The sequence below is a fragment of the Brassica napus genome, chromosome A8 (assembly GCF_020379485.1).
Source record: "Brassica napus cultivar Da-Ae chromosome A8, Da-Ae, whole genome shotgun sequence".
NCBI classification, from domain to species: Eukaryota; Viridiplantae; Streptophyta; class Magnoliopsida; order Brassicales; family Brassicaceae; genus Brassica; species Brassica napus.
This window is the reverse complement of record NC_063441.1, coordinates 1,346,962-1,361,145: the sequence shown is the minus strand read 5'-3', so window position 1 is coordinate 1,361,145 and position 14,184 is coordinate 1,346,962. Positions and strand designations below refer to the sequence as shown.

At 31.8% G+C, this 14,184-nt stretch overlaps 2 protein-coding genes across 2 annotated transcripts; both read right to left on the bottom strand.

Annotated features, from left to right (window-relative positions):
• Positions 1-152: 152 nt before the first annotated feature.
• LOC111213108 lies at positions 153-2,079 on the bottom strand. Its single transcript, XM_022714769.2, has 2 exons — positions 783-2,079; positions 153-705 (listed from the first exon to the last, which is right to left on the bottom strand). The coding sequence occupies exons 1-2, from the start codon at positions 850-852 to the stop codon at positions 281-283; spliced, it is 495 nt and encodes a 164-aa protein (XP_022570490.1). The 5' UTR covers positions 853-2,079; the 3' UTR covers positions 153-280.
• A 9,236-nt stretch (positions 2,080-11,315) lies between these two features.
• Positions 11,316-13,731, bottom strand: LOC106438295 (3-deoxy-manno-octulosonate cytidylyltransferase, mitochondrial). Its single transcript, XM_013879410.3, has 8 exons — positions 13,455-13,731; positions 13,341-13,386; positions 12,452-12,538; positions 12,248-12,372; positions 12,032-12,171; positions 11,905-11,956; positions 11,701-11,811; positions 11,316-11,635 (listed from the first exon to the last, which is right to left on the bottom strand). Exons 1-8 carry the CDS (start codon positions 13,674-13,676, stop codon positions 11,543-11,545), a joined length of 876 nt encoding a protein of 291 aa, XP_013734864.3. The 5' UTR covers positions 13,677-13,731; the 3' UTR covers positions 11,316-11,542.
• Between the last annotated feature and the right edge of the window lie 453 nt (positions 13,732-14,184).

The window sequence follows — 14,184 nt, the reverse complement described above, 5'->3', positions numbered from 1 at the left end:
TTATAAAAGTCCTATCTAACAATCCTTTGATCTAAACACTTGATATCAAGCATAGACTTCTTCAATGACTTATCATATTAACATATGATATTATTAACACATCAAACATAATGTGAACATACATATATATATATATATATATATATATATATATATATATATATATATATATGCTGCAACTTTTATTAACGCAGTAAACTAAAGTGGAAGCAGCAAACACACACGTTACACACAATAATACATATAAAATGACGTTATTAATTCAAGACGGGACTATAGTTTACTCGCCGGATTGAAGAGGCGGTGGCAAGTCGGCATCTGGATCAGAGTCGGAGGGGGCTGGGGTTGGAGCCGTGGACAGGTCAGGGGGAAAGTCGATTATACTTGAGTTGACTAATAGTTCATAAAACATACTCCAATCGGAAAGGCTTTCGAAACGAATATTTATGGTTCCCTCTTTGAAAATTATGACAGTTGGAACAGTGAGTATTTTGTAATCTAGTGCAAAGAACAAAGTCTCCAAAATGTTGACTTTGTAGAACTTAATCCGGTCGCCGTAGGTTTCAACAAATCGAGCCACTTGGTCGTTCACTATATCACATGGAGCACCGCACAATGGGGACGTTACCATAACCCCTATGTGAATTTCCGTCTTGACCAGAATTTCTTCCCATTCAGCTTTGTCACGTATCCATTCCACTACCCCTACGTACATGCATCGAATCAATGGATGATCAAACAAACATATAACTAATCTATGTGCGATGGTTGTTTAATTTTACCTTGACTATAGCCACCACCCACCAGGTACATTAGCATTACTACCAAACCGTACAAAACCCTTTTCTCCATATTGATCAACTTTTCTCTCTGCCTCTCTTTCTCTTGTTTTGTTTTATGATGTGTAATCTGCCTGATTATAAAGCCTCGGTTGTCTCTAGTTTTATAAGCTTCAAAGGTAAATAGTAATTAACCAATAACCAATCAACACCATCTCTCTTTTTCATTCCTTACTTAGCTGTCTGCCTGTCTTTAATTAATTTATACTCCTAACGTGCATTTCATGATATGCTTTAATAAAAAGTCAATGGATGTTAACAAAAGAAATGTATTTTATAAATATTATAAGAATATTTTATTTGTATAACAAAATCCAGACACCGATTTCAAATACTATTTTTTATATCTGGTGAATTTTATTAATTGATTCCCTTAAATTACTAAAATTATATATACATATTTTAAAAGTTATTGAATTGAAGGTGGTGCCTACAACAATTCCGGAAGGTCCAAAGAATCTTGTAATTTTATTTGTTTTTTTTGAAAATTTTGCTTTGGCTTTCTTTACGGTGTAAAAACACAAACACAATGTAAATTTCTGTTTGACTTTTTAAATAATATGTTGTACTACGGTCTAGGAAGTTAAACATTAGCAATTTAGCATGCACCAATGTTAAATCTGTAAAAGCCTCCCCATGAGTTTACCTTTGACTAATCCCTCAATACACGAAGCACCTTGACGTTACTACCAGAGTTCCAAACGATACAAAACCATAATTTGCTCCATCGTAATACTTCATTTTTTATATATACCCGTCCTTTCGTTTTACATAAGCGTTCATAATTTACATTAACCAATGAACATCATCTCTTAAAATTCACATATAGGTATACCTTTACGTCAAATACATCTAAACGTGAATGTATACATGAGTTCTAAGAGATCTATCACTTCTTCGAAGTTTCTTAATAGTCAAATGAATTACACATCTACATATATGAAAATCACCACATCTCACTCCTTATCATTATTATTAGCTATCATTTCTTTTTTAATCTTCCCCAGCTAAGTGTTCAAACAAAAAAAAACTTTCGGTTGGGCCAAAATTTGAAGTTTATCCCTACTTTAGGAAGGATCTCTTTAGAAAATCTCCTTAGAAAATCTCCATAACTCATACGCAGGGAAAACAAGTTCATCAATCCGTCTTATAAATCTCTCTCAATCTTCATATTGTTTTATGGGTCAACGAGCTATTTTCCCACGAGAAGTATCGTATAACAGCAGATGTCTCCCAAATTATTGCCATGTGCTATATGTCCCCGAAATAAAAGTTTCAGATGTATTTTCCCATAAATCTCTTTCAATCTTCATATTGTTTTCTTGAATGATAGTTTGTGTATAAGACATAACATGGTAGAAAAATTTATGAGTTTTTTAATAATTAAAGAAAACGATTTGAAACCGAACCTGATCTATGAGTCCATAAAATTTCTATCTTAAAGATCCGGATAACCATCGGTTATTACCCGCTCAATTTACAATAAGATTAACTGAACATTTGTAAAACATTCACATGAACATTTTTCTTTGAATCTGTGAATGCTCCGTAGTGTTAAGGTTGCATGACGTTCTGAATCTCAAAATACATATGGGTTGCATCACGGAGAAGCATAGTGAAGATTAGTTGTATAGTCATCAGATAGTGTGTTGAGAAGGGTCAGAATATGAAGGCTCTAGGTGAAAGCATTAGCTAAGTATTGTAAAGACTCGGGTTGAGTCTAAAGGTTTGTAACACTAGGATTAAGCTTAGGCACGTGTCCTCATCTCAGGGCTAGGCATGAAGTATCACATGTGTAAATAGCTGAAGTATAAAGCTATTAGCTTTACTCTCTTGAGCTAATTAGGGTCATCTTGTTACAGTATCAGTGGCGAGATCGAGAGACTGTGTCATTAGGTTGTAATCGGAGCTTGCTTATGAACCGTTAATGTTGCTGGTTTGATCCCAGCTCCGGTGAGCTATAGTGGCTTCTCCTAGTTTGGTGGAGTGCGGTGAACACCGGGTCAACAATTCTTGGTGTTCTTGTGATGAATTCAAGTTCAAGCAATCGACAAAGGAGATAAGTTCAGTGAGGTTATAATCGAGTTCTGATTCTCACAATAAGCTTTAGAATTTTGTGTGTGTTGTACTTTTATAGAGAAGAACAAAGAAAGAGAAGAAGAAAATCTATAAAATTGTTTAATTATTTATTAAATGCGAAAAAGCTATCTAGTTTTTTTTTCTTAGCATAGGCTTTATAATACCAGAAAAGATCCACAATGACATTTTATGGCATTAAAATTTGCCTATGTTATAGTAGTTATGGAGAATAAGTTACAACTTCATACTAACTTTTGAATTCAAATTCATAAACAATAATTAAATTGTTGGACTATATGTTCATTTTCCTAAACCCACTTTTAATCTGTCAATATGGGCTTTGCTCCACCAACATGATTTTATAGATTTACTTTTCTCCAGAAAAATGAAATTCGCTCCTTTACTTTGATTTTTCTATGAGAGAAATTCTCTTATGATAAAGTTGTGCTATTCAAACATCCAACTTTAGAAGCCCACATCTCTTTCAAGCAAACTTCTTTTTTAGAACAAACTTCAAACTTCATTTCTTACATATAAATACACTCTTATATAGTGATTTTAGTAATGCGTCACTCTCTTTTAGTTCGATTATATTTCATCATGAATTTATCAAAAAGTAAATGTAAACATTTGACTTGAAATATTTTAAAATTTAGTTCCAATGAAAGCAAGAGTAGACATCTTTGCTAACAAAAAGAAAACTATGGAAAAAATAATTAGGCAAAATCTAGATCAGAAATAAAACCAAAGAAAATTATGTGATGGTTCAAAAATTACAAATTTTTTTGGATGACAAAAAAATAATGTAACATTGCACCATATACGTGCTATTACTTACTTTTGGTGGTAGTAACCCAAGAAGTTATGATACGACCATTGAAGTTGAAGTTTTTCCATACTTCAGTTTTTACTAGACATAATATGATTGTATATTATTAATATTATTAATGCATGTGGTTCCAAGGAAGTTATGAAAATTGCTTTCTCCAGTTTTTTTTTCTTCTTCTGGTGATGGAGAAAAAAAAGAACATTTGGTTGAATGAGAATTTTATGACTGGATGTTTGGTGAGACTAGCTTTCGATCATTAAAGGATTGTTTGATACTTTGAGTTTATTTGGGTACTAAAATATTGCGCATGTTGAATTGTTGCAAATTCAATTCAAAACGTTCATTTTAGAAGTAAATTTGCTACATATGGTACTTAGAATTGATTGGTTTATTTGTGTTTATTTTCTTTTTCCAACATCATAAAGACTTTTTACCTATGTATGGTCAACCCTCTGAGTGGACCGTCTGTGAATGTTTAAGACAATGCTGGTAATGTCTCGAATTAACTTTTACTTTGGTTTAATAAAAGTGTAAAGTTTTGTAGTAAGTTAGAAGTCTGATATTTGTTAAGTGTTTTAGTCTTGTTATAAGTCTGATACATTGTTTAAGTGTTTTAGTCTTGTTATAAGTCCGATACATTGTTTAAGTGTTGTAGTCTTGTATTGTTCTTAATGCTCCAAACTGATATAAATTTGCCTCATGTTTAACATTGTCTTTTCAGGTTCGGCATTGATCCTGAAGTCCATGCTTTTATCCAAGCAACATGGCAGGGAAATTAATGGGTGGGCCTTGGTCCACCTGGAAATACAAGAGAAGAAGGATAGCTGGTGGCAATCATTCATCATAAGTGTTCATTTCCCTTTCTTACGTCAATGATTTTGCCACCTACAAGTAAACTTCTAATGACTTCTCTTCTTTTGTAGCAAAACTACTACTGGGAATATCAGTTCCACGATAAGATCTTCCTCAAATGGAAGTTACAGACTCAAGTGAAATATGTGGCCGCATCAGCCAAAAAAGGAGAGATTGCTTGAGAAAGAGACATCGCAAGCAACCTAGGTACATCAATCCTAAAGACTGGGAAACAATCCTTGTAAATTAGTCAACATATGAGGCTAAATCAAAGAGCCAATCAGCAGCTAGTTCCCGCACTTCTGCTCCTGAAGGGAAGAGATGCACAAGCATGGGCAGGACCATGGACTTTTTGCCAATATTGAGTATCGTATGGTAAGTTTTTTTTATCTCTTTTTACTTACATTTTTTTTTGTCTTTTATGTTACTGCTAACTGTCTAACTTCCGGTTGTTCCCTTTGTTGTAGATAATTGATGAAGGTTTGGAGGAACCACCTTCATGTCCAGACCTCGTTAGGAAGACTCACACACATGCAGATGGTTCCTTCATAGACAAATCAGCAGAGGCTCTGGTTATGGAGACTGAGCATGTGGTTGAAGAGATGATGACACAAGATGGATCTCCAGTTGGTGAAAGCCAACCGTGCTCAACTTCTGGCACTATAACTTCAAAGTGCCTTCTCCTAAACCAAGAATACATCAAGGTAATAATCTCGTTCATTATCTTCATTTCTTCTTATTATTATCTTATTTAGTTTTTAATCTATAAAACTTGTGATAGTATATGATTATGTTTCTTATTCTTCTATTGAACTTGCATATTGAAATAGACTGCTTTGGTATGACTGACTGTTCTCTATGATTATACTCTCTTGTGCTTCTGTCATTTTTCAGCGTGGACAGACACGCAAAGGATTGTGTTTCTGTCATTTTTCAGGGAGAAATATTTTATGGACTTGGAAGTGTCCAGTTCAAGACCACCACTACTTCTCAGTTTGTGCCTGCCTTGCCCAAGCGAAGCCTGGACATGGAGATGCGCATGTGTGGCATAGAGACTACCACCGATGAAGTTAAGGCTGATCTCAATGCTTTCAAGAGTGACTTCAAAGAAGAGATGGCTGCAAAAAGATCAACTCTCAACATGATTCTCCAAGTTCTCCAGCCTCAAGCTTCTGTTCCTCCTGCCTCAACTACACAAGCAACTCAGCCTCATCCTGACCGTCAAGCTCAAGCTCCATCTCCAGCTCATGTCTCAAACTCAAGGTCAATCACAATGTCAACATCTCATAACCAACAACCAATCTGACCTAGATAAGAGGTGCAGTGCAGATTTTGGTTTGTAGGATTTATATGTGGTTGTTGTTACTTGCCCAAAAACAAGTTTATGTAATATGTGTTTTGAACCTTTTGAAACTATGTTTGAATGTTGAATGTAATATTTATTTGGTTTCTGTTTGCAAAAAAAAAAAAACTAATTAAAATTTGGTTCTGGTTGACAAAAACCTAATTAACATTTTTTTTAAATAGTTAAAATACATAGCTGCAACGTTTGAATCGTAGAAAGAAAAAGAAACAAAAGAAACAATCTGTGTCTATGTTTGTAGCATTTTGCGCCGAAACATTTCGTAGCAAATTCATGGCAAGTTGCCAACTTTTCCACAAAAATTGTCGTATTAGATTCTGTGGTAAACTGGCATGAAAGTAATCGGACATTTCGTAGCAAATTTGATACAACATTTATTGTTTAATTTCGTTGCAAAAATCGTAGCAAGTTGATATGGTTTGCTACGAACCAAAAATAGGCTACAATTGTATAGCCACGAAAAAGAGTTATACCAACGAAAACCAATCGTGGCTATAAGCGTATTTTTACGAGTGGTATACTTTTTAATGACTAACATATTAATGCATGATTTTAACACACCAAATATAATTATGAACACACACACACATACTGTATATATAAATACATATTTCGCCAATTGTATTAACCTAATAAATTAAAGTGGAAGCAGAAAACTATAATAATACATATAAAGTGACGTTATTAAATCAAGACAGGACTATAATTTACTAGGCAGATTGAGGAGGCAGTGGCAAGTCGGCGTCGGAGGGGGCTGGGGCGAATGTTATAAGAATAATATTATTTGTATACTTTTAATAAAAGTCAAGGGATGTTAACAAACGAGATGTATTTTATAAATGTTATAAGAATATTTTTATTTGTATATTAAAATCTAAGACAGATTTCAAAATACTAATTTTTAAATTGGTGATTACTTTATTTATTAATTCCTTTAAACTATCAAAATTTATATATGTATATATTTTTTTTAAACAGAAACAATTTATGAAACTAACAGTTACTATTATTTTATTATAATGAAATCCTATAATAGTTTAAATCTTTTTAAAATTAAAATAAAATTTTAGTTATTATTAAAATATATTTAAAATTTGAAACATTAAATTTTATTTCAAACAAATATAAATTTTTTATTGTAAGGGTTTAAACAGATCAGATATTTTATACTGAATAAATATATTTTCGATTAAGTAAATTTATAGATATACATATTAAAAAGATTCCAAAAATATAAAAGATTTATAGATATAAAATAAATAAAAAGCACCTTAACTTTGTTACGAAAGTACCAAATGGTTCGAAGCCTGTCTGATTCATTATAATACTTCATATTTTCCTATAATCTTGTTTTTTTAGGTGACAAAACCATCTCCTTTCTTTTAGTTTAAGTGTTTTTTTAATTTACATTTATCATCCTCTAGATATTATTTACCACATGTTTTCTATATAATCATTTTCACAAAAATGTGACATAACTACTAAATTGATGATATGACTCATCGCTAAATATGACATGAACAATTATATTTAATGTTGATTTATATTTTTGGTAAACTTTTCAAAATATGATAATAACTCATACATTACATTCAATGTTGAATTATATTTTTAGTAAACTATTAAAATATGGTAATAACTCATACATCATCATTAAAATAAATATAATCAAATATGACATAACAAATTTTGAAATATTATTTAATTATACTTTTATATTACATTTTAAAAAAAAATTCTTAATTTAAGTAAAAAAATTATAAAGTTTTATCGTAAATATCATTAGTTTCTTTTATATCTACAATTTTATAAATACTGTTTAGTTTTAATTTTTTTATAATTATACAATTCTGTATCAAATTTTATACAAGTTGAATTAATAAATTTAACCAAAAGGAATAGATGAAAAAAATCTATCGAAGATTATAATTTTATATATATATTCTTAAACATAATTTAATTGAGGTAAAATTATTATTTATCTTAATTTCATGTTTACTAAAATCAGATTTATATTTAAATATTGGTAAGAAAATAATAAAATCTACAATATTAATAAAATTTTATTTTTAAATTTATTTAAATTTAAAAACTTTATTACTACACATGGTGCAGAAAAATAACTAGTTTTATATATGTAACTAGTAAAACAGAATCAAGATATTTTGTCAAGCTGTTTCTGGTTTCTCATTTTATTGAAGTATAGGTACATTGTATTTACACATTCTAACCAAATAAAAAAAAATTAATATAAAATCAGAGTGTAAGACCGGATTAAACTAGTCTACGCGAAATTTCGATTGCAAATCCACAATATAATCGAAGATCGATCTATCGTGATGAATTTGAATTGAATCCAGTGCAAGCTGAATCTTTTGACAGTACTCATAGTCCGGTGAGCATAATATATATGTGTCAACAAAAAGCTGTTTAATTTAATATTCTTGTAATAATATTCTACTAAATTTAGAGCAGCAACTTAATATAAGCTGACATATTAGCTAAGTTTTCCCTTATTTGTAATAATCTATGGGGGTGTGTCATATATGTCCATCCTTCTTACTAAACTCTGTAATTGTTGACAATGATTAATAAAATCAAGATTAGCTGAAAAAAAACTTGATATAAGTGAATTTTTTTATCTCACTATTTCTTCGATTTCCTTGAATATGTGATCTATAAAAGTATGAAGTGTGAAGTGCTTAATGACTGTTCATTAACTATTTCAGCAATTTATTTTTATTTTTGACGAATTTTTAATTTTGTTATGATTAAAACAGATTTAAGTTATTAAGATCAAAAGCGTGAAAACATGCCTTTCTGATTTCATTGGATATATTTCTTAACAGCGCAGATGGCGACATTCCTTAATGGCGCAAGTTGGTTTACATACGCTTTTTGGAGACTCGACATATTTAGCATTGTATGTTTTATACAGTGAATTATATATTGTTTTCTTATATACTGAGTTATAGAAAATGTTATATATATACAGTTACAAAAAAAATGTTATATATATATATATATATATATATATATAATTAGGGTTAAGTGGTTGTTGTCCCATTTTCTTCTTTCTGATGGATGCATGATATAAGTGCATATATGCATTAATTTATATTATTTTCTTTACTATATTTTGTCTGTTTTTTTCCTGGTTTTAACTAATTTTTTCCTCAAATTTTTGTTGAGTTAGTTTTTTTTTGTCAAAAGTGAGTTAATAGTTTTTCTATTGAGTTAAAAAAATTATGTTGGGTTAGTATTATAGAGTGGGAGTAATAGCACTACTATGTTTTACTTTTTTCTTACTATGATTTTCCTCGACTTTCTATTGAGTTAATACTTCTTAGAATGAGTTATGAATTATGTATAGTTTTCAAATATTTTAAGTACTTAAAAATTAATTAATAATCTCAGTATAAACTAATTAGTTATGCCTCCAATGAAAGTTATATATATATATATAATTTGCATACTTCAAAGAAATTTGTGGCATATTAGAAATAGGATACTATCACAGATAATACAATCTATCCATTTTATCACTATTGTGAAATAACATTAGATAGATAAAAAAAAAGATAAAAAAAGCCTCAAATACTGAAACCATCTGATTTTAGAATTTATGCAATAAAAGTTGTGGAATATTATAATATTAAATTCTTAATTTCTTTGTTTAATATCAAGATTGTTAGATCATTTCTAAGACGCTTTTATATATTTCTACAAATATAGAGTTGAATTGTACTCTAATGTATTTATCTATATTAGTGAAATACTAGTATTTAGATATCTAAATATAGAAAATGCTATATTGTTTTCATATATTTTTGAGAAAATATAGTTTTACTTTACTTTAGAAAAATATAGTCAAGTAAAACTTACCTATGTTTTAAAGTTATTATATTTGAGAAAAATATATAAAGGTGAGTTAGAGAAACGCTTGCACCAGAATTACTAAGTGAGGGTTATTGGTTCTGATATTTTAGTATATTTATAAATCTTTCTTGGATTTGAAAACCTTTGATAAATCTATTGATTTTAAAACAGAATAAGTAGATTTCAGAAGCATTCATATGGAATTTATAATCAAATTAGTAGATTTATATTAATCAACCAAGTCAATTAACAAGAACTGGGACCGACTTTTGAAGATGCAAGTGGGAGAACACTTTCTCCTATGTGAAGAAATTTATTTTATTTTTTTTGAAAAAAGGGCTTTTAGTGAAGAAATTTATTGGTAGAAGTATAAGCATGTTTCATTTAGAGTTGTCAAAAATGTGAACGGGAACAGCTTGAGTGTTCTACTATACGCAAAACAATTTACCGCTGAGACAAAGCTTAGATATTCAAGTTCGTACTACATGTATCATCTGCAATACTTTGGATGGTACTCTGATTCTCTGAATTAGAGGATTTATCAGGGTGATACGGTTAAATTAATTTTTCAGTTTCACACGCCATAATTGCACTCTGTCTTGTATTTTATCCTTTGTCCCTTGCCATTCTCGAATATCTGATTGAGAGTTAATTGTATTTGTGGTTGTGTTAGTGTAGCTAATCATTTGTTAGCTAAATTCTCTTGTGTTCTCTTATATAATAATGCAATGGTTTGAGGTTGGCAATTGTGTGCTTGAAGTGTTTTCCACTTCAAATAGATGACTTTGACAAGGCTAGTTGTTGATTAGCTCACTTCAAAAGTTGACAAAGGCATTGGAAAAATCTACACTTGAAAAACTGTGTTTTTTGACCCCCAAAAAAAAAAAAACTGTGTTCAGATTTACTTGACATGTAATTTTTTTGGTGTAACTTGACATGTAATTTTACTTGCATCTTCTAAGATGAAAACATGTAGCATGTGCCCATCATATGTGTAAGATTATCGTTGATAATTCCTTGAAAGATGCAAAGTTCAGCTTCATTGATACTGACTAGTGATCCTTGTTGGTGGAAGTTCTGATCGAAGTTAACTGGAAAAAAACGTTCACGGTATATCATGATGAGGTTGTAGTTTTTGATGGTATGGTTCATGTCTGTTCTCATGAACGAAATGTGTGGATTATATATAGAATTAAAACAAAAACAATATTACAAATCTAACGAAATAACTGGTATTTGTTCTTTTGTATTTTGATCTTATAAGCACTTACAAATCCACGGAAATCTTATTCCAAATCAAATACTTATACAAATTTTTGTTATTGAATAACACTTGATTTCAAAATCTATTTTAGAATTACAAAACCAATAACCCTAGATTTAAATATAGATTTTAAAATTATAGAACCAATAATACTAAATTTAACATGAATTTTCAAATCCACTAAATTATACAAACCAATAACATACATCCTTTTTGAAATTTCATTAATTAATATTGTATGGTTGTGATTCTACAGTTTTTCTAGTTACATATAATTTTGAAACTCAATCTTTGTATTGTTCGTTTCTGATTGCGCTTTTAAACTTAGTCGCCATAGTTGCATAATGTCTACAAACAAGTAACAGGTAATATTTAGGGAGAATTATCCTATTGTAGACAGTGGAGACATTATGCATAAGATCTCTGTATTATGTGGACTAGAGGAGGTTTCTTTCGCGCATTAAAGATTCGATTTTTTCGACATCATCAGGTGTATCAACTCCATGAGCTTCATGATCCACCTTTATAACCTGTGAAAATCAACATTTTAGGTGAAAAGAATTTATCAAAATAGTGTGGGAAAGGGTTCTGTTACCTTCATTTTGTAGCCATTTTCAAGGACTTTGAGCTGCTCTAGATCCTCTTCTAGCTGCAATGGTGTTGGCTGAAGCTCCGAATATACTTTGAGAAACTTTGAATCAAAGCTCTGAGAACAAGGAAAGCAACCATACCCGAGACTAAATAGACTATAACAGATAACTGAAATCACTTATATAATAAGAAGAGAAGCATGAGGCACCTGTATTCCAAGATGAAGCATGTAAGGAAAATCTGGATTGACTTTACCACTCCTAAACCGCACAAAACATAATTGATTACAATTTGTGCATATAGGCAAAGTATATAAGAAGACAAAGGAATATTACTTGTTATAAGGAATCAAACCCCTGGAGAAATAGATAGCGTAGCCACGGTTATCCACTACACATTTGACTCGGTTAGGATCAAGTCCGTCTTCTGGTTTCAATGATGTCACCGCTGTGCTGAACACCGCATCAGGTGCTACCTAAAAACCATAATAACACTATTCAACAGCTTCTAAAGTTTGAGGACATCCCAATAGTATATATTAAGATATAGACCTGGAGTGCTTTGACAACACCGTCAATAATCTCAGGCTCAATGAGTGGTTCATCTCCTTGAATGTTAACAACCACATCATACTTCTTCTCCAGCTTTTCTAGTGCTTCATTGCACCGCTCAGTACCTACGTATCCACCAAATAATACAGAGGGTTTAAGACAATAGAACAAAACCAAATCAGGGGATTAAAGAACTATACAGACCATTTCTGCAAGACTCTGAAGTCATGATGACATCGGCACCAAACCCACGACAGCAATCCGCAATCCTTTCATCATCCGTTGCTACAACTGATGAGTCAAACATACAACAAAACAGACACCTTTTAATCTCATCAGTCACAACTTAACGAAAAGGAAAGGACTTCCAAGTTCTAGGCCTGCGCATTTTGTCCGTACGGAACCGAACCTTCGGTTTTGAGTTCGGTGGAATTTTGAAAATGATTCGGTTTTGGTTTAATCAATACGGTTTTTGATTTTCAAAAATAAATAACTGAATTATCCCAAATTAACCAAACTAAGAGAAGATAACCGAATTCAACCGAACTGACGAATTTAACCAAAAATATCTCAGTTTTTTAGAAAATGATACCGAAATTTAACCGAAACAAAAAAAAAATCGGTTATCTTGGAAATAAAATTAAAACCTGAAATTAACCGAAAATCGAACTGAAACAACTTTTTCTGTTTACTTCTGTAGGATTGTGACCGAACCAAACTACCCGAAACCAAAAATACCCGACCCGAAAAAATCGAATCCGCAGGGCTACCAAGTTCCAACAATGCAGTCAAGGAAGGAGGTAACAGAAGAGATCTTAGATCCATAAAGCACACTTTTTTTTTCTATCATAGAACCAGTAAGATTAGAGATCTGAGCCACATTACCAAGCGTAGAAGCTAACTATGAAAAAACAAGAAACCAGACATCTTGTAATCTCAACAGGTCACAGGTTACCGACAAAACTTTAAAGATATATTCCAACCAAAGACATGACAATAAATGAAACTCAAGCAAGTTAACATCATAGAAGAGATCTAAGATCAAATTTATAATGTATAGAGCCATAAAGAGTAGAGATCTGAGCCACATTACCAACGTGATCAAGCGTAGAAGCTAACTTCGACCTCTCCCAAGTTCTCTGATCCAACACGAAGAAGCTGAGAGTTATATACATATATGTGTATATCAATTAGACTAAGGAGGAACCTGGATCATGGGTTTGCCGAGGATTTGCACGAGAGGCTTGCCCTCGAATCGAGAGGAAGCGTAACGTGCGGGGATGATTCCCACGACCCGGCTCCGGAATTTCCTGGATCGACCCAGATACGCACGTGCGCCAATCGCCGCTGCGATCGCTGTTCCGGCTAAGATACCGTGAACGATCCATGTCTTCTGAGAAGACGATGATGAAGAAGAAGACAGTGCCATTAATCAAGCAGCGATCTTTCAGTTTGATCCGGTGAGAGTGTGTTCAGTGGAGAGTTTGTTCCTTTAATAAAACCGGTGGACGTGCCAGCGAAGGACCGGTCTGTTCCGGTTTAATTAAATTTACTTGACTATAAAATCATTTTGTTAAATCCCTTTAATATGTAATCAGAAAACAAACTTTACTAAATAAAATATGGAATCTATTGTTCAGACAACTATGGATGGATTGTTAATGGGATTGATATGCTAACTTAAACAGATTGCCCACAAGGACGAGATTACTCTCATGGGGAATTCCAGTAAGTCCATTGTGATGCTTCTGTTTGTTGGGAGAGGAGACACGAAAGATGTTTGGTCCTTTAACAATGAGCAGAATTCGTCCTAATAATACTAGCTAGGCTTTTTAACGATTGGAGTGAACTTCTTTTTTTGGATTAAAGTTTCCTTTAGAGCTCCTGCCATTCCCAGGAAACTAGTTGCTCAACCCATAGTTTACCTCCTCTGGAAA